The sequence below is a fragment of the Tripterygium wilfordii genome, chromosome 12 (assembly GCF_013401445.1).
Source record: "Tripterygium wilfordii isolate XIE 37 chromosome 12, ASM1340144v1, whole genome shotgun sequence".
Taxonomy (NCBI): domain Eukaryota; kingdom Viridiplantae; phylum Streptophyta; class Magnoliopsida; order Celastrales; family Celastraceae; genus Tripterygium; species Tripterygium wilfordii.
Window position 1 is genome coordinate 3,352,913 of NC_052243.1, and position 17,311 is coordinate 3,370,223.

General features: G+C 37.8%; 3 protein-coding genes across 3 annotated transcripts; 1 reads left to right on the forward strand and 2 right to left on the reverse strand.

Annotated features, from left to right (window-relative positions):
- Nucleotides 1–279: 279 nt before the first annotated feature.
- On the reverse strand, nt 280–6,670 carry LOC120010145 (protein S-acyltransferase 21-like). The gene is made up of 10 exons (XM_038860855.1): nt 6,309–6,670; nt 5,069–5,182; nt 4,822–4,933; nt 4,258–4,463; nt 3,909–3,977; nt 3,451–3,522; nt 3,224–3,352; nt 2,268–2,348; nt 1,965–2,171; nt 280–1,420 (listed from the first exon to the last, which is right to left on the reverse strand). Exons 1-10 carry the CDS (start codon nt 6,351–6,353, stop codon nt 491–493), a joined length of 1,965 nt encoding a protein of 654 aa, XP_038716783.1. The 5' UTR covers nt 6,354–6,670; the 3' UTR covers nt 280–490.
- Nucleotides 6,671–7,693: 1,023 nt separating this feature from the next.
- On the reverse strand, nt 7,694–10,664 carry LOC120011440 (MLO protein homolog 1-like). Its single transcript, XM_038862551.1, has 14 exons — nt 10,539–10,664; nt 10,384–10,441; nt 10,031–10,275; nt 9,823–9,939; nt 9,687–9,747; nt 9,515–9,600; nt 9,344–9,418; nt 9,168–9,256; nt 8,966–9,015; nt 8,840–8,880; nt 8,566–8,739; nt 8,409–8,444; nt 8,158–8,286; nt 7,694–8,071 (listed from the first exon to the last, which is right to left on the reverse strand). Exons 1-14 carry the CDS (start codon nt 10,662–10,664, stop codon nt 7,694–7,696), a joined length of 1,665 nt encoding a protein of 554 aa, XP_038718479.1.
- A 2,082-nt stretch (nt 10,665–12,746) lies between these two features.
- LOC120010431 lies at nt 12,747–15,427 on the forward strand. Its single transcript, XM_038861230.1, has 5 exons — nt 12,747–12,963; nt 14,218–14,350; nt 14,565–14,661; nt 14,769–14,855; nt 15,118–15,427. The coding sequence occupies exons 1-5, from the start codon at nt 12,909–12,911 to the stop codon at nt 15,250–15,252; spliced, it is 507 nt and encodes a 168-aa protein (XP_038717158.1). The 5' UTR covers nt 12,747–12,908; the 3' UTR covers nt 15,253–15,427.
- The last annotated feature ends 1,884 nt before the right edge of the window (nt 15,428–17,311 follow it).

Here is a 17,311-nt window from a genome sequence, read left to right on the forward strand (position 1 = left end):
AGTTGCGCCTAAACTCGAGCGGAACAGGCCGTGCGCACAATCTACAGACAAATAAGTTGGATTGAGGCTCAACGCGAAACCAAACGGGAGATCGAATCACGAAAACCCTGCACACATAAGCCCTTAGCCAAGGCCGATAACCGATTGCGCTATCCCAGTTTGGTTAAATTACAACAAAACGATCAATAGCGTCCATCATATCCTACCCTGCAGCGCACAAAGGCATCCAATCACCAGAGAAGCAATTATGTATGAAAGGTAAGTAATTTCACAACGTTGTGTCAGAAACTCTTGATTTCTATTGCTCATGAATTTCAATTCTACCTAAGATTATAAAAGCTCTCTGTCCTAGCAAGTATGAATTCCAGAGAGTATTACAGTAATGTGCGTTAACAACATGGCACGGTTGATCCGAAATCCGCAGTGAAAAAGAAAATCAAATGGAATTAGAAAAGGGAATTTCTTCTATCTGTGAACCTGGAAAAACAATTCAGTTCCCCCTATGAGATTGGTTTTGCTGAAGGTCACTTGGAACAAACACAGGGAGCTGGCCACCCCTATGAGATCTTCCCTGCTGCTGGTAATGACTTGACATGGCATTTAGATCCTGGCCAGCAGTCAGTGAACTGTAGTTTCTTGCCCCTCGGTTCTGATGTTCATTGACAAGAGGGCCACCGAAAAATATGGATTGACCCGTGAACAAAAGCTCAGTTCCAGGAGCCTGGGAAGAAGAGCCAACAACTCCCGAAGATGAAGAGACAAAGCGTCCAGCTTCTTGATCCCAATAAACTGAACTTCTCAAATTTTCTGCAGTACCCGAGTTTTTCTTCATAGGAATTCTCATTACATCTGCCTGAGCAGCATATTCATTCCCCTCATTTTGTTTCACTGACCAAGGAGACTGATCAGCTGAGGTTCTATACATGGGGTTAAAGTGATCTACGTTTGATGTTTGTTGCTGCAATGGAGAAGGAGTGAGGTTGGAAAGTCGAGGGCTGCTGAAGTTACTAAGACTGTGATCGCATGTCTCAATATCTTCCCTGCTAGCATGACTAGGCAGATATGAACTCTTGGAAGCAAATAACCTTGATGTCCCTGCTTTCGTATTTTTGTTGTGAAACCCTTGATCAGTACTTATTGGACTGCTTCTTCCACTTGCATTGCTGCTGGATAGCTGATCAGCATCATATGGATGGTGCCGGGAACTTACGGGACGAAGCACCGAAGATGATGCTCTAGCCTTAGCAGCTGCTTTCACTGCCTCATTAGAATCAAGTTTTGCAAGTTTCCATGCGCTGATTCGAACAGGTCGTTGGGATACCTTTATCCCCTTGTCAGCTGGTATTGCATCCGGATCAACAGTAGACGGTAAGCGCCCTGGCTCCAAATGTGGGATGATTTCATCCTGCTCATGGATGACCTGTAAACAGAGAATCCGCACACCAAGGATGTAAGAATAGAATATCGCCCGAAAAATAAACAGAAAACATGATACTTCGATGAATGTTCAATGGTTGTTTGCCAGATGAATATATTTTCAGTAACACCAAAGATAGTAATCATTATTTAAGATCTCACTTTAGGCCCAAAAGTACCATATTTAACAAGGCCATTTAATATAAATAATCAAATTCTCAATGCAAAGACTCACAAACAAGAGCTTCCAACACATATATCAAAGTCACTCCAATAGGCCTACTCTAATCGTAAATGATAAAAACCTGATACATATGATTAGCAACACCTGGTGTTCATAGAAGGATGTAATATATGACAAGATATAGAGTTAGCTAAGAAACACTAGCAAGACAGTAGCAACTATAGTTCATTTTTTTCACTAATGACATATAATGTCCAGATTGAACTCACAAGTCATGACAATTTAGAGAGATTAAGTCTGCTGTATGCACAATGTTAGCAGGTCCAAGTTTCAGAAAAACTTGATTATAAAAGATTAGAGGTACCTGGTGGTCCATGAAAATTCGTGGAGGAGTACACCAAGCACCTTTATATTGCAAGCTCATTCCAAGAGAACTTCTGCCACTTATCGCAGTTACAGCTGAACTTGTTGGCGAAGATGGTAGAGTCTGTTGATCACCTCCATCTACAGATGGTCCAGGAGGTTCGCTTTGTGTTCTCATAGCAACGACATATTCATATGTTGTGATACCCTGTAACCATAGGTAGGAACATTTCGCCATTTGAATATTTAATAGAGCAGCTTCATAAGAAGCAGAATGTAGGTGCAGGTTGTTTAAGAAACACACCTTCCGGAGGAGAATCATATGGAAAAAGAACAATTCTCCTAGAGGCACAATAGCCAAAAGCGAAACGGCTGTGCATAGCCCCTGCAGGTGATTACATAGTTAATTTTTTGTAATATATTAATATACACATTAAACAGAGAGGCTTTTGGATGATGGAAGCATTATGGACTTCCAAGAATTTGGAATGCATAAAATCAACATGGGAGAATCTTGATCTCGCTGGTGCAACAGACGCATTGAAACCGTATAAATGGGGAATGCCCATAAGTTATTACAATGGTTTTAAGTGATAGAACAAAGGAGTGCATGAAATGGTATTAATTCTTTGGCAAGACAGAATTCATTCAACGGATTCTTACTACTTTCTCATATGGATTCATAAAGCTGAATCTGACCCCAATTATGGGATAAAGGATTTGACAATGATGATGATGACTATCAGTTATTTATGCCCAACAGAAGTAACTCCGTATCATGATGTCATCATAACATGTGAGAGTAACAGCATGCATCAAAAAGATTGAGCCACAATGGACCATATAAAGAATCAAGGCCAGTTCCAGCGTAGGATTCAATCAACAGAAGCAACATTTCAAATTTTCCATGAATTTCAGTCATCTGTTCTATGGATCCCTTGCTGTTTCTTAACCAATAGTGATCAGACATGAGGATTTTTTTTACATCCCAAAAAAGGTAAGAAAAATTATACATGCCAACTTGAGAAAAATTATACCATTTCTTAACCAATAGCGGCAGATGAGCCTGATCATATATGCCAACTTGGCGAAAATTATAACAGAACCAACAATATAGACAAATGGCACTAACTACTAAGTATCACAAACTGCAACACCATCGGTCTACAATTTTACCATGTAGAGATTGTGCATACAAAAGAAGCAGGATATTATCTAAAAAATAATTAACATTTGAAGGAAGGAAATCAAGAGATCTACCACCACAGTGGCGAAGGGGGGACGAGAAAATCCAACTCCGAGTCTTTCTGTTATCTGATGCTCTGTAGTGTTTCTGTCCACAAAGCATCGAACAAAGACAGCAATACCCACACCACATTCAACGGTGAGCTGCATTGCAGAAACACGAGAGAATAAACATATTACAAAACTGCCAGAGAACGAGGGAAACAAGAAGTTCAGACTATTATTGTAAACACGATTCATACCCAAAGAAGGCTGGCTGCCATTAGGCATACAAAACTGAAATAGTTTTTCCTCCCAACACAATTATTCAACCACTGCACAACAAAGAATAACAGATTCATTCAAGTCCAACAAATGGATAAAGAATAGTAGGAGAAATATCTTCCCAAAACATGATAAGGGGTTACTTACTAACAGTAAAGAGAATATATCGAACATAAGCACAAGCAGAGTATTGGATCAATTTATAACCAAGCGAAATTACAATAACGGTGCGAAAGAGTTGCAATTATTTAAGCAGAAGATACTAATTTGACCCTTCAGCATAACTTTAAGCTTCTTTATTTTGTATAGTTCACAGGGACGAGGATTGGTGAAGAGCTTGACCACTTGAACAAGGGCTGCTCCTCAAATCGGTTTAACATCGAATAAGTCAGACTCAATGAAGCTATATGGCACAAGGATGAACACTTAATCTTACCCGACAGTGATGATCAAATCCATCAACACATTTGTTGCAACTTCTGCAATGTTTACTGAACTTCCGTACCTGAAAATAGACAATCAACATCATAAGTCACTAGTAAAGTATGCAACAGAAGTTTCTCCAGGTGCTGCATTAACTCGATAAAGCTTCAAGTACAGGTTACATATTTGAAAAGTTATCAAGACCTCTCAAACTCTTAGATCACAATGCTACCTCTTTTGTTTCAGTTCATTGGCACTTCATCTTCTTCCTTTTCTTTTCTTTTTTCATGTTTTGTGGGAAAATATAAAACCAACTTCAAAAGTAAGCAAATGAATGACCTTTGATATAGTGTCTCCTATACCTCAGCATTGCACAAAGTGCAAAACAGAGCCTCTTCTTCTCGAGATTGGTGCGATAGCAGATTTTCATCACTGCGACAATCTTCTCTTACAAGAAAACAACAAAACAAACCACCAAGTTTTGAGCACCAGCTTGAGCCATGTATATCAGACTTTCCTCCATTCTTTAATCTTATCTTGCTGGGTTCTTCAAAGAAAGATTCATTTCCTGATCAACACAATGACACTTTTATAAGAAATAAAAGGAAGATGGCATGTATAATATGCTGTCATATACAATAAATGACTAGATGATAATGAGTTTCACTATCTTTTTGGTCAAACATTAACAAATGCCTCTCTGTCTTCTTTTGAAATTAGATATCCTGGAAATTAGACACCTTAAAGTACTCTATTCCTACAATAATAGACAGGTCCTCAGTTCAGATTCGAGAGGCACAGGAAGGGTATCGCAAACATTTGCGCCACCTATTCCGTTAAAAACACCTCAAAGCATCCTCCCAATGGTAGAACCTGATCTTGAGAACCTTTCAAACAGATAAGCAACTGGAAAGAACCTGACAGACCTGTGTTGTTGTGAGATTTGTAGGATGAAGTCTTGTCAACTTCAAGCAGTATCCCAGGATCAGCAGGATCAATAGCTGTGCATCTTACATAAAGAATAAATACAGAGAATGCCTGAGAAACAAAAGATAAGCACTCAGATAATGTGAAAGAAAGTAAACAAGCTAATATAGAGAAACAACTGGAACTACTGGGAAGCTAACTTCGAGGAACCATTAGAAGTTTCTAGAAAAGTGAAGGCATGCTTACCAAGACCGAATAAACGCCAACAGCAACGTATTCATAAGTGTCCTTCCCAAGAAAGGGAGCGAAGAAGGCGTAGTATGCAACAGAGAGCACAAAAAAGACTGTTATAGCCACAATCTGTCACCATGAGAATATGTATAAGACATTGATTGCCAAAAACAGATAGAAGGGAGGAGATTATCCCATTCATTCCCAAACTTCAGAAACAATAATATACTATTGCTATACGGGGATATGAATATAAACTTCTCAATGCCAAAGTTTTCTACAACAATCATATATGGTTAAAGGAATGCTGCCTTGTAATCTGATTCCATTTCTATTTCATAAGTATTGAAGCATATCCCCAAATTCTTCAAAAGAAGACACAATGTGAGGATTTGTCGGTAAATAATGACACTAGACATACAAAAATGACTTGGTCAGAATTCAATGTGTTGGCTACAACAGACCTATGTTTGCACACAGCATACACAGACACACCCAAAAAGTAAAAACCTCCTGCTCATTTGAGTCTAATAAAACCGAGGGCTAAGTTGCTGAGGGTAAGCTTTCAGCTTCCATAAGTGATAAGTCCATGAACAAAAAAACATAAAGCATAAGAATGAATTTTTTTTTCTATTTCCTGTTACTTGGACCTCTCTTGTCCTTGAGATCTCCTACTTCTAAAGTGAGAGAAAAAAATTTGCATCCTCCCAAAACGCAACAGTTATCAACTAGTACTCGTTCAACCAAAATTTAAAAGTCGCATTAGATTTCAGGGGGACAAAACAAAAGACTTCTTAACCTGCGCCAAATCCAACAGAGACAAAAAAAAATCCCGAGGAAGAAGAAGAAAGGAAGGGAAAAAAAAGTGCCGGAACATTTATATCGCGGTTAGTTTGACTCTTGACAGATGAATGAGACAAGTACAGTAGCGCCTTTGAAATATTAACTGAGAAAAAGAAATCAGAAATCACCCCACCCCACACACAATATCCTACGAATAAAAATCTCAAATTTGATCAAATCAAAAGAACCAAAATTTTAAACGAGATGCTGAAAGGAATGGAAACCCATTAATCCAGAAATAGAAATTGTACACGAGAAATAATATTTAAGACAGCAATTGCCATGATCTATAACCCCCATTGCAACTCAATAGCCAATAAAACAGTCTACATTTCAAAACAGTAGATTGAACAGAATGTAATGGACATATAGAAACGAAAACGAGCGAAAAAAATGTAAAAATAAAGGCTACCTGAAATGTGTGGAAAGGTAGTTGCCATCCATGACGCCGCGCCATACTCCAGCAAACTTAGTCCAAAACTAATGAATTAAAGCCACCTTCTCCCTGAAAACACAACCATTTCCGGCAAAAACCCAAAAAATCACAGTACCATTTCGTGCTCAACGACGGTCCTACGTTCACCGAGAAAACCGGGTCTAACGTCGACCCAAATGCCAAAATCACGTCTTTACACTAACCACAAACTCCGTTTTTAGTTTAAGGACTCGTTGAGTTCGAGTTCCATGGATCAAATAGCGGCTTGGGAGAGAAGAAGAAGAAAGAGAGAAGTCCAAGAAAATTTTTCTTTAAAAAAAAGAAGAAAAAAATGAGGACTGTTGTTGGACTTGGATCGATAATTATGTGTTATTTAACGCTGTTTTGCGCCGGCTTTGAAAGTAATCTTTTCCTTATTCGTTATACGTCCCCGGAAAATCACATAATATTTGAAACTTCTGGTTTAATATTTTTCATTTGCAAAAGAGGGCTTTGTTTGGTAAGTCTTGATTCTTGAATCTATGGAGTAATGATAAATCACACTTTTTGTGGAAATCAAATCAATGCATTCTTTTTTATTGCCTACTTGAATCTAAATAGTGGGTTTTAAATATTTATGGTATTTTATTTTATTTTTTGGAATTTTTTTTTATAGGGATGATAATGAAATTGACATTTTTGTTGACCTGTCAAAATCAAGAAACAACCATATAAGACACAAAATCATTTTGTGGTCAAATAATTAAAATGGTGTACTTACTATTTAGCATTCATTCTTATTTTTGGCAAAAATAATATTATTATGAAAAATTAATAGAATTAAGATATTTTTAGAAATATGCAACCATGTTACCATGGAGATATTTCAACAATTGAAAAAAAAAATTTATGTAATATATAACTACTCAGGGCGACTGAGTTGGTTGAGGATGAATCTTTTCACATAGGGATCTAACTTCAACTCTCCACATTAACACCGTACAACTTGACAAGTATTGTATTTGAAGAGGGTTTTACAGAGAGTCAAAGACCCATGATTCCTCGTCAAAAGAAGAAAAAAAAAGTAAGGCCAACAATATGGAATATTTTACATATTTTCGCCTTTTAGAAGTTTCTTTGCAAATAAGATATCAAAAACACTTTAATCATGATAACTTTCATTGTTCCATTGGCCTAATAATAATGAAGAAAGCATTGTTATCAGCTTTTAGTCTTGGTCTTGTGTTAATATTACTGTATCCTTCTACTCTGCAACTAATCAGTAGTACTGCTTTCATTTGATCTGATAAGTTTTAAAAAATTTATGTTATGATGTCTATACAATACCAAAACTATGATCAGCAAAGTGTAGGCAGTCTTCTTCAAGGCTTGGTAAAAGTGAAATCATCCAGATTATGCGATTCTCCGCGTCCTTGTTGATGCTCTTGTCTGACAGATGTTTTTCCCTGATGACTTGAGCCTTCAAGATCTGAAAGCTCTGTATCTGAATGATAAGATACCGGGGAATTGCCAACGCTTTCGATGTCTGCTTGATGGGACTTGTATTTGTAATTGTGAAGAAGATGTGCTGGTGAAGCAGTCCTGGAAGGTGTGGTTTCTCCACTCATGAAGCCAGAAACAGAACCATCAACTACTGCTCCGTTTCTCAGCTTCTTCTTGTCCTTCGCGGCTTTCCTCCATTTCATGAGAGCCTTTGCCGTTTGTTCCTCAAAGATTGCTTGCTTCATGTGACTTCCCATCTGTAGTATAATGTGGATCACAGTCAGAAACTTGAATTGAAACAGGCCTGGCTACCCCAAATGGAGCCAAAGTAGCTGGTAGTTACCTGTGTTACCAAGGCATAGAGAGGAAAAGTAATGTAGCTGCAGAGGATTTGAAGTGCCACCCCAAGCAAAACCCTTCCCAGCATCAAACCCAGATTTTCATGGAAGCAAGATTTGATGCCAAACTCATACTGCATATATATATATATACATATCACAAACACTCTTTAGAAGGCATTCTTTTTTGCTTTTCAGTTTATTTTATACAATTGAAATGAGTAGAGAATCATGCAGAGTTTGTAGTAGTACTCACCAATGTCCACAAGAAATATGCCATTTGAAAAGCATTCTGCGTCAGCATCAAATCAATAACAAAAGAACATCAAATCGACAGTAGCATAGCAACGATTGTCTAAATAATGCTCGAGCCAATTGTACTAATATTACAAGGAGCTTCAGAAGATGCCTACCTCAAACAATGTATACTGTATCAAGAAGAGAATCCATTCGGGACGACTGAACCAGAAGTATTTGTTGCTTGGCTCCACCAGTGGAGCTCCTCTAACCACAGTACTTCGATCTTGGATTTCATGAGCCATCTCCATGATTATCAATTCAAGCTTCGTACCAACTGAAAGAAGTATCTGTGTATGCAAAATGTTCGGAAAATAAGATCAGAGAACTAATGAGTTACGATTAGATTCATCACATCTTATATAGTGTAGTTCATGTGCATTGACTTACAACAAGGGGCACCAATGTTATCCAGCTAAGTGTATACCAATCTGCACATTATTGAATCCAATGACTAACAGTGATTAATGTGTTTATTTAGGCAATCATTAGAGAAAGAAAGCGAGAGAAGCTTACTGTAGACATTTAGCAGCAAAAAGATCACTGCACAAGCCCATAGCGGAAAGCTGAAAAATAAAGAGGAAAAAAAAAATTGATAATGAGGAATGATAGCATTGTAAATGAACAAGATTGCCATGCTGATACTGGCTAATGGTCTGTCCAGTGTAGTTTGTGCAATAAAAAAGAAATTAGTAGAAAGATCGAGAGAAAGAGAGACCTAATACCGACGACCACCTTAAAATCATCTTCCATAGATCTTTTAATGTACTTATGGAAGTCGAATTTGGAATTTGGAGACAAATGTGCCTGTGAAGTTCATGAAGTTAGTCAGGTAAGAACTCAAAAGTGAGCCAAAACCAAGCAATGCAAATGTGGATGGAGAACCATACTTACAGTAATAAATCCATGTCTCATCGTTATATAATCCACCTTTGATATTGATCCAAAAAATTGTCTAAAAAATGCCACCTGCCAAGATTCAAGACAAGCCGATTGGCAGTAGAGCAATGTTATGACCTATCCAGTTATGTAAGTTTAGGACTTTGTATCAGTAGAAAAACTTACAATCCATCTAATTCCAGGTATTCTGGATATTCCAGAATGACGCCTCACGAAGGAAGTTTGATGGGCGAACCTGAACCTTGCAGGATCTAAAGAAAGAACGATTTAGGGCCCGTCAAATCCAATTTCACTGGCATATCAGATCATTAACCTTAATGTCAAAAAATAGGAATACCATTAGTGAATTGATACTCGATGGACGATGTTTCTGATTCCCAAGCCTGCCACTTCTTCATCTGATCAAACAACCGGTAGATCATTAGGCCTATCCAACATTGGGGTCATAGATTTGAAGGAATCAATAAACTTACCTTGGCTTTAGCCAATGCAATGGTGAGGACACTATAAAGAACATGGAAGACGGCAAGGACAAATATAAAGATATGCAGTTGATGCACCCCTGATTGTGAAATCAATGGTACTTTGTTCTACAGTCACAACACAGAAACATCAATTTACTACGAGTTTAAAAAGCCCCGTTTCTTCTTAACAGATGCTGGCTTCCTTAATTAGCACTACCTTATTAGAACAATAATCACCTCCACCTCCAGCAGCAGCCAAAACCCTGTGCCATATTACATTCTCAGCAACTGAAAGTAACTTTCTCCGGTCATCACCTCCACCGTCTCCATGATCTTCACTATATGCGTTCTTCACATTGCATGGAAGCATGGTGTTTCCTAGGCTTTTTGGGATGCATATCTTAGATATAAATCTTGTACCAAAAGTGAGTAGCAGGGATATGAAGCCTAATAACATTAACTCTGCAAATCAACCATAATTTATCAATTGAGTTAACATGTCTGTGCATTAGCATTCTCACTCGAACTCATAACCATCAAAGAGAAGCAACGTGAATGTCTAGTAGTTACCGGCTTTTATCTTCTCCAAGGCTTCAATCATGGCCTTCTTCTGCCGCTTCAGAAACCACTGCCATTCACCAAAAAAAAAATCAAAGAAAAAATGTCATCCATGGATGGAAAATCATGTAACTTCAGGCCACAAACATACATCAATGCACACTAACCTTTCCAAGGGAATGAATGCCATGCTCAATTGCAATAGACAATAACACAAACACAGCACAGACAGTAGCCACTGCCCAGGTTGGTGTTTCCTTCAAAGACCTCTCTCCGGCAGCACCACCAGCCATGGAATCAAATCAGAGTTTCACTACTCCTTCTCTCAGTTAAAAAAATTGGCGACAATGTCAATTTATTCAATCCCTCAAAAAAGCTTGGAAATACCGCGTCTTGGAGTCCATCAAATGCGCCAAAATCTTGCATTGGACAGCAACAGTTGGTATTGGCGATCCTGCTAGACTTCTTCCTTACGAGAAAATATAAAATCAAAGCCGGCCAAACACAGAGACTACACATATCCATCAAAATTCGGCATTTGTTTTACAAAGATGCTGTCTGCATGAGGTGCAAAATAGATTGATTATAATTGATTGTAATAATTATAATCAATTGTAATTGATTTCTAGAGATCTAGCTAGTTGACAGTCTAATGATTTATTCACCAAACCCATTGTTGATAGAATCATGGGTGGCGAAAAAATCCGGTTTCGAGTCGGTTCCGGAACACACAACATTACGTATTTACGAAATATTTACATGTCTGAACTCTAACCCAGATTAGATTTCAAACGTAATTAATTGATCAAACCTATATTACTTTAAACCCAGACAAATAAATCGGATAACAATCGAATCCGGGTTAGGGTCCGGACAAATAAACCGTTGTGTTTTGGGTCGGACAAATTAGGTTAACCAGATCGAACAAAGTTTTACCACCCCTAGACAGAAGTATACAGAGAGTGAGAGTCAAACAAAACATTGATGGGGATTTCAATGCATTATATTACAAAGCTTAGTTACTACGTTTAGTGCCAAAACAACCGTCCAACCACTTCAAGATTTTCTGGGTTAATTAGAAAGTTTGGATCTTTAATGAAGATTTTGACCGTCTTTGGCTAGTCCGTCAGTTGTTTAAAGGTCATTGTTTTATCAATTATCTAATATTTGATAATAATAGGCATATTCCATGATTTGTTATTGCTTATTATTCCTCTTTTGAAAATTAAGTAATTGGTTTAGAGGACAACGAAGCCAACAATGTTAATGTAGTGACAAAGTAGGAAAGAAGAATAACATAGAGAGTTTACCCTGGTTCGGACTCACTTCATATGTACAATACAACAATAGTCTACTATGACATTTCGAGATGCTTACAAGATGAGTTTACAAGAGTATTTTCGCTTTCTCTCAAACTACTCTTTCACTTTCTTTCGCAACTCAGACATAAAACGACAACGTATATCACAACATATCGTAAAATTGTTCAAGCATATAACTCCCTGGAGATCGCAGCACCATGTTTCGCTTGAGAGCGAAACTAGTTACTCAAGCAACACGCTCTAGCTCACCAGTAACTGCACATGTTCACTCGAACGAGCACTATAATCGCTCGAGCACGAATGTCCCTGCAGTCTATGCCCGATGTTGAACTAGCTTTGCTCGAGTGCGCCAACCAACCACTTGAGCCGCAATGTTTTTGACCAAATTCTCATAGCATCCACAATGGGGCTTATTTCAAGTGCTCCAAAACTCACTTTCTCCATATATTTAGTGCTATATATCCACAATAATAATGGACACTCCAAAAATAAGCAAAATTTAGAGTCACTCCACATTTGAAGTAACTATTAGTTGATGAATAGTTGACTATTTTGGGACCCACTTGTAGTCACATCAACACCTTCTGTCTCTTTCCCTGCATTTCTCTCTCCTCTCCCTCCCCCTCTCTCGCAATAGCGACCAAGATTGAATTTTTAAGTGCTTGATATTTTTTGTGCCATTGTGAGTGTATTTTTTTCTAGTACTTGATATTAACAATAATGCACAAGTTCTCATGTATATGGAGTGTCTCTCTAGCATGGATCACTATGTGGATGCTCTCAGCAGCTTCAACATTGAGCCATACTTTATTTTGCTTAGGGAAAATAAAAATTATATTATTTCCTTTTCTTTTTGTTTTTTGAGTTGTGGGCTTATAAATAACAAACACGAGCCCACGTTGTGAGACCCATTGGGCTGGTTTCCATTCATAAATCCCTTATCCGAACACACTTTCGGCCCAACAAAAACAAAGAAAATCACAGGGTCATAAAGTTCGATCTGGCTGACATATCAAGAGACGGGAGACGAAAGTTCATCATCATTTCCATCTCATTGGTGTAGAGAATCGTTGGGAAGCTTGGGTATTATCGAAGACATCTGCTTCGTTCGTTCGTTTATTTGTTGTTTTTTTGCTGGTATTCCATATACAAGCACCACAAGTCACAAGCTCCACGGTTCATCTCCTCTCTCTCCCTCTGTAAGACATAGAGGCAATGACTTCCATTTCTACTTCCCTTTCTTTGACGAGAAACCCACTAGACTCACCTGGTACTTCTTCAAAGACTTTCCTTCTTGATCCGATGCTACTGTTTCATTTTATTTCCGTACTCTTTATGTATATTTTGTTTGGTCTGTTTCTTTTTGATCTTATTGTGAAATTTTTTTTTGGGTTCTTGTTATTATTTCAGTTTAATTTAATGATTATAACTTAGCAGATATTGCGATATTTCTTCAGGGATCTACTTATATTTTATGTTTTTCTGGATCAGATTTTTGTGGGTGTCATAATGTTAGCTTTTCTTGTTTTTTGGTTCATTTATTCATCTGGGTTTGGATTTCTGCGACTTATACCAAATTTAATGAGTTTCAAAGGCATAGTAATCAGAATATCAGAAGATAGTTTTTTAGCGGAATAATGGTTTATGAGTAGGATGTTTGATCCAGATTAATAATATTTGAAGAGGTGTAGAAAGTAGAATGAGAAATAATAGCTGTTAATGGTAATTGCTACCACTGAATGACTGTGGTCTTTTTGTGGCTATGACTATGCATGATATATTCCTTAAGTAAGCCATTGTCAGCACAAAATGCATATAATTTTATATAGATGATTGGCATAGTCAATAAAGGATTTTCTGTATTAGATGTTCCGGGCTTTTAATATGAAGAAATTCCTACATATTTGTAGGATAGGTTCAAAAAAAATTTGTCCTTGGATGTATTTTAAGTTCATATGCAGTTGCTCGGAATGTAAGACTTGAGTGAACCACATGGAACTCTTAAGGGGCAGCTATTAACTTAATATTAACGCACAGAAATCAATTCATCCGTTCCTCTCTTGAGGAAGACATGCGCAACCCTGTTTCGGAAGGGGCCTGCTCAATACTCATTTACATTGACATCCCACACCTAAGCCGATCTGATGTTTAGTTTGCCACTCTGCCAAATATCCTGGTTGGAGCTGCCAAACATTTAAGCAACTTGCCCACATAATAAATAGTCACACACCCAAATGCAAAAAACTTACCTGGATACATTCATTGTTATGATTCACTCACATACTTAAGGATAGGATCTTGTGCCCCTATTGATGGTGTCTAAGCAGGCTCTTTATTCAACTTACATCTGTGGCCTTGTTATCTTTCGAGAGTCGATGTTGAGTTCCAAAGGCGTAGTTGGTACTTATTCTGGAGCCATTATCTTTGGGAACATGTTTTGATCACATACTATGTTCATTTACACTGTTCACTGTTGGTAGTGCAATACTGTTTATCTTTTCTGTTTTTTGGAATATTTTTGCAGGCTTGCCCCTAAAGCCATTGGAAAGAAGTCTCGGAAATGCTCGCACCACGAATGTGTCATTTTGCCCAAGTCATCCTAGGAAAGCACAACTATCCACCTCTAGAGGAACACTCAGAATTCAAGCGAGCTATCGGTAAACTTGTCATGACTTTGAAATTTGAATCTTGAAGTTATATGTCTGACCAACATGTTGATGATGGTTTTGACGATGATGCTGATTTGTTTGGGCCCTTTGGGGTGTTCGTGGGGGCAGGGGAGAAGATTCTATATATACGGGATTTTGTAGTTCTTGCATTTAAAGATGACAAGTTATTTGTTATATTTTCAAGCCCCTTGTCCTTTTACAGTGATGACGGAAGGCCAAGCAATGGAAGTGTCTTTGTTGGTGGTTTTGTCTTGGGAGGACTCGTAGTTGGTGCCCTCGGATGTGTATTTGCTCCTCAGGTATTACTAAATAATTAAAAATATACCGCCATTTACCCTTAAACTACTTTTATTCGATGGCGATTCATTACTATTTCATAAATTCCTATTTTCGTTTCTCTTTACAGATCAGCAAGGCACTCGCTGGCACTGACCGAAAAGATCTCATGAGAAAACTGCCTAAATTCATCTATGACGAAGAAAAAGCTCTGGAGGTAGGCTCTTACTCATGAATCTATCTGTTATACTTGAATCTTTCCATCGTAAAGGTTTTATAGTGGCCTTCGCATTACTTCTTGTGGCAGATTCGTAACATTTAAGTTGCAGCATAATCTCTCGAACTTTATATATGATCGCATCTTCTCTTTATAGCCGAACACCTATATACTTCTCCTTTATGTGATGAATTTTGTTTGCATATTGCAAAGCCATTTGGTGCCAAGAAACTTAGTCCATTTTGATATCTTTGATCTACAGAAAACAAGGAAAGTGCTTGCTAAGAAAATTGAACAACTGAACTCTGCAATTGATGAAGTTTCTTCTCAGCTCCGATCAGAGGATGTCCCAAATGGAGCAGCTGTGAATTCAGATGAAATTGAAGCAGCCATTTGAGATAACTCTTCACTTTTACATAGAATTGAAAACTCTGAAGTGGAACATATATGTTTTGAGTCATTGTGTTTGTTCTATGTTATGCTTAATAACTACGTGTATTACATGATATAATATTGACATGGAAACATGCAACTTTTTCAAAAATGATATTGAAAACCAAATTCTGACAGAATTTCCAAATTTTTAAACTCTGTCAAAAACTAACTCTACCGAGGCCCAAGGACCGTCATGAACCTTCAAGCCTCTTGCAAGGAGTAAAGGACAACATTTTTGTCAGAAATTGAAAACAACAAAAGAGTGAGGATTAAAAAGGGGCTAGAGCAATAGTAAGAAAGAAGAGAATAGAGATTTAACTCGGGTTAGAGGCTTTGCAACAGAAGTCACTGTAATTTTCCTCCAGTTTTAATAATAAATGTACAATTTGTTACAATTTTTGCATCCGGTAAATGGACCGAACATTTATGGTAACTACTAGAGTGACTTTTAAGAGCATTCGCCTTGGTATCTTTTAACAGATTCTTTATTTTATCTATAAAATGTTACTTTTTGACAGTTTACAGATTCTCTATCCAACAAGTACTGCATCAGTATCTCTATTCTAAATCTCTACAATATTAAAATAATAGTTTCCTAATATTTGATTATTATTATGTGTTAGTTATTTGCATACCATATATTGCTCAACTCTGTGGGTTATGAAGGTTTGGGCGAAGAGGCATGAGATGCGGTGACTAGGGTGGAGCCACGTTGAGGTTGAGGTGTGACGACTTGAGCGGTGACTTGAGCGGAGAGATGTGAGTGACGACTTGTGAGGATGAGATCAAACAGAGACAGAGACGAGAGTGAACAGAGAGACGGAGAAAAGCGAGGGAAGATGAGACGAGAGAGTAGTGTATGGAGGGAAGACTAATAAAATATTAATTTTTGGGATAGCGATCGTTGTAGGACTGCAATAACTCTAGCGCAAATATTAGGTTTGTCAATATTATACAGATCCTTTACAGATACCAATGTAGAGTCAATTTTTAACAAATCTGATGCTTTTTAAATATATAATAGAGACCCACACTGGTTTACAGATACCAATGTGAGTGCTCTAATGTAGGGGCTCTCGTCCTTTTTTCTAGCCTATTATGCCTACTCACAATACATAATAAGAGACTTCCATTTATCCGATCATAATTCAAATTGATTGAGAAGGTGACTCGTATATTGCAATCACAAGCTATCGAGAATCCATTTGTAGTTAGTCAATCAATCAATGGACTGATGGGCCGATTGTTGATAACATTGTAGTGGGCCTAGTGGCCTTGAATGGCTTTTTAATATGTTTGTCTTTTGAAAATCTAATATGGGTCTAAGTTGTTGTGCAAAATCACTAAATCCATCGACTATGTATCAAGTGATTGACTAAATCAAACAACCCAAGCTAGCAAATGCCCAGAGAACAAGCCATAAAGAGGTAAAGAATACAAGATTTGCGTAGTTTGGGAAAATCCTACATCCACGAAAAATAGAGATTCAAGTTCACTATATTTGAGAAGACTACAAGGTGAGAGACTCACCCAATACAAGGAGAAACAAGTCCATTATAGATACGAGATTGCTCTCTCAAGCAATCTCTCTCTCACAAGAAACAATATGGAGAAAATTACAAACACAATAACTCACCCCACTCAAGACAATCGGAACCCAAGAGCTGCTCTCACACCTATTCCTTGGATCCCCTCACTCCCTCTCTCTATTTGCGACGCCCACCCAATTGGGTTATGAAAAACACTACAAAATCAATTTATACACGTTGTCTCGAGAGTGCATTTTTGCGATTATTATCTAGACAACACTTAGAGCATGTCCGGACAACACATGGCTTCCTCGAGCATATTGAAGTAGTAAAGTGCCTCTCAACTCCATGGTGCAATCCTGCTATCCGGACATCACATATCAAATTGAACCAAATTCCCACATAAACTTGGACCTTCAAGCTCGCGCCCGTAGAATTTTTCCACCTAACTACATCGTAAGTTGATCCAACGCCCAACAAGTGACCATATGA

Bases quoted from the DNA above. Each gene is read 5' to 3' on its own strand.
- LOC120010431 (XM_038861230.1), top strand. From the start codon at position 12,909: ATGACTTCCATTTCTACTTCCCTTTCTTTGACGAGAAACCCACTAGAC. The intron at 12,964-14,217 runs GTACTTCTTCAA...ATATTTTTGCAG, and splicing joins AAACCCACTAGACTCACCTG to GCTTGCCCCTAAAGCCATTG. The intron at 14,351-14,564 runs GTAAACTTGTCA...GTCCTTTTACAG, and splicing joins AGAATTCAAGCGAGCTATCG to TGATGACGGAAGGCCAAGCA.
- LOC120011440 (XM_038862551.1), bottom strand. From the start codon at position 10,664: ATGGCTGGTGGTGCTGCCGGAGAGAGGTCTTTGAAGGAAACACCAACC. The intron at 9,257-9,343 runs GTAAGTATGGTT...TGAACTTCACAG, and splicing joins TGAGACATGGATTTATTACT to GCACATTTGTCTCCAAATTC. The intron at 8,445-8,565 runs GTAGGCATCTTC...ATGCTGACGCAG, and splicing joins TACAGTATACATTGTTTGAG to AATGCTTTTCAAATGGCATA.
- LOC120010145 (XM_038860855.1), bottom strand. From the start codon at position 6,353: ATGGCGCGGCGTCATGGATGGCAACTACCTTTCCACACATTTCAG. The intron at 5,183-6,308 runs GTAGCCTTTATT...TCATGGTGACAG, and splicing joins TACCTTTCCACACATTTCAG to ATTGTGGCTATAACAGTCTT. The intron at 3,978-4,257 runs GTATAGGAGACA...GTCTATTTTCAG, and splicing joins GCACTTTGTGCAATGCTGAG to GTACGGAAGTTCAGTAAACA.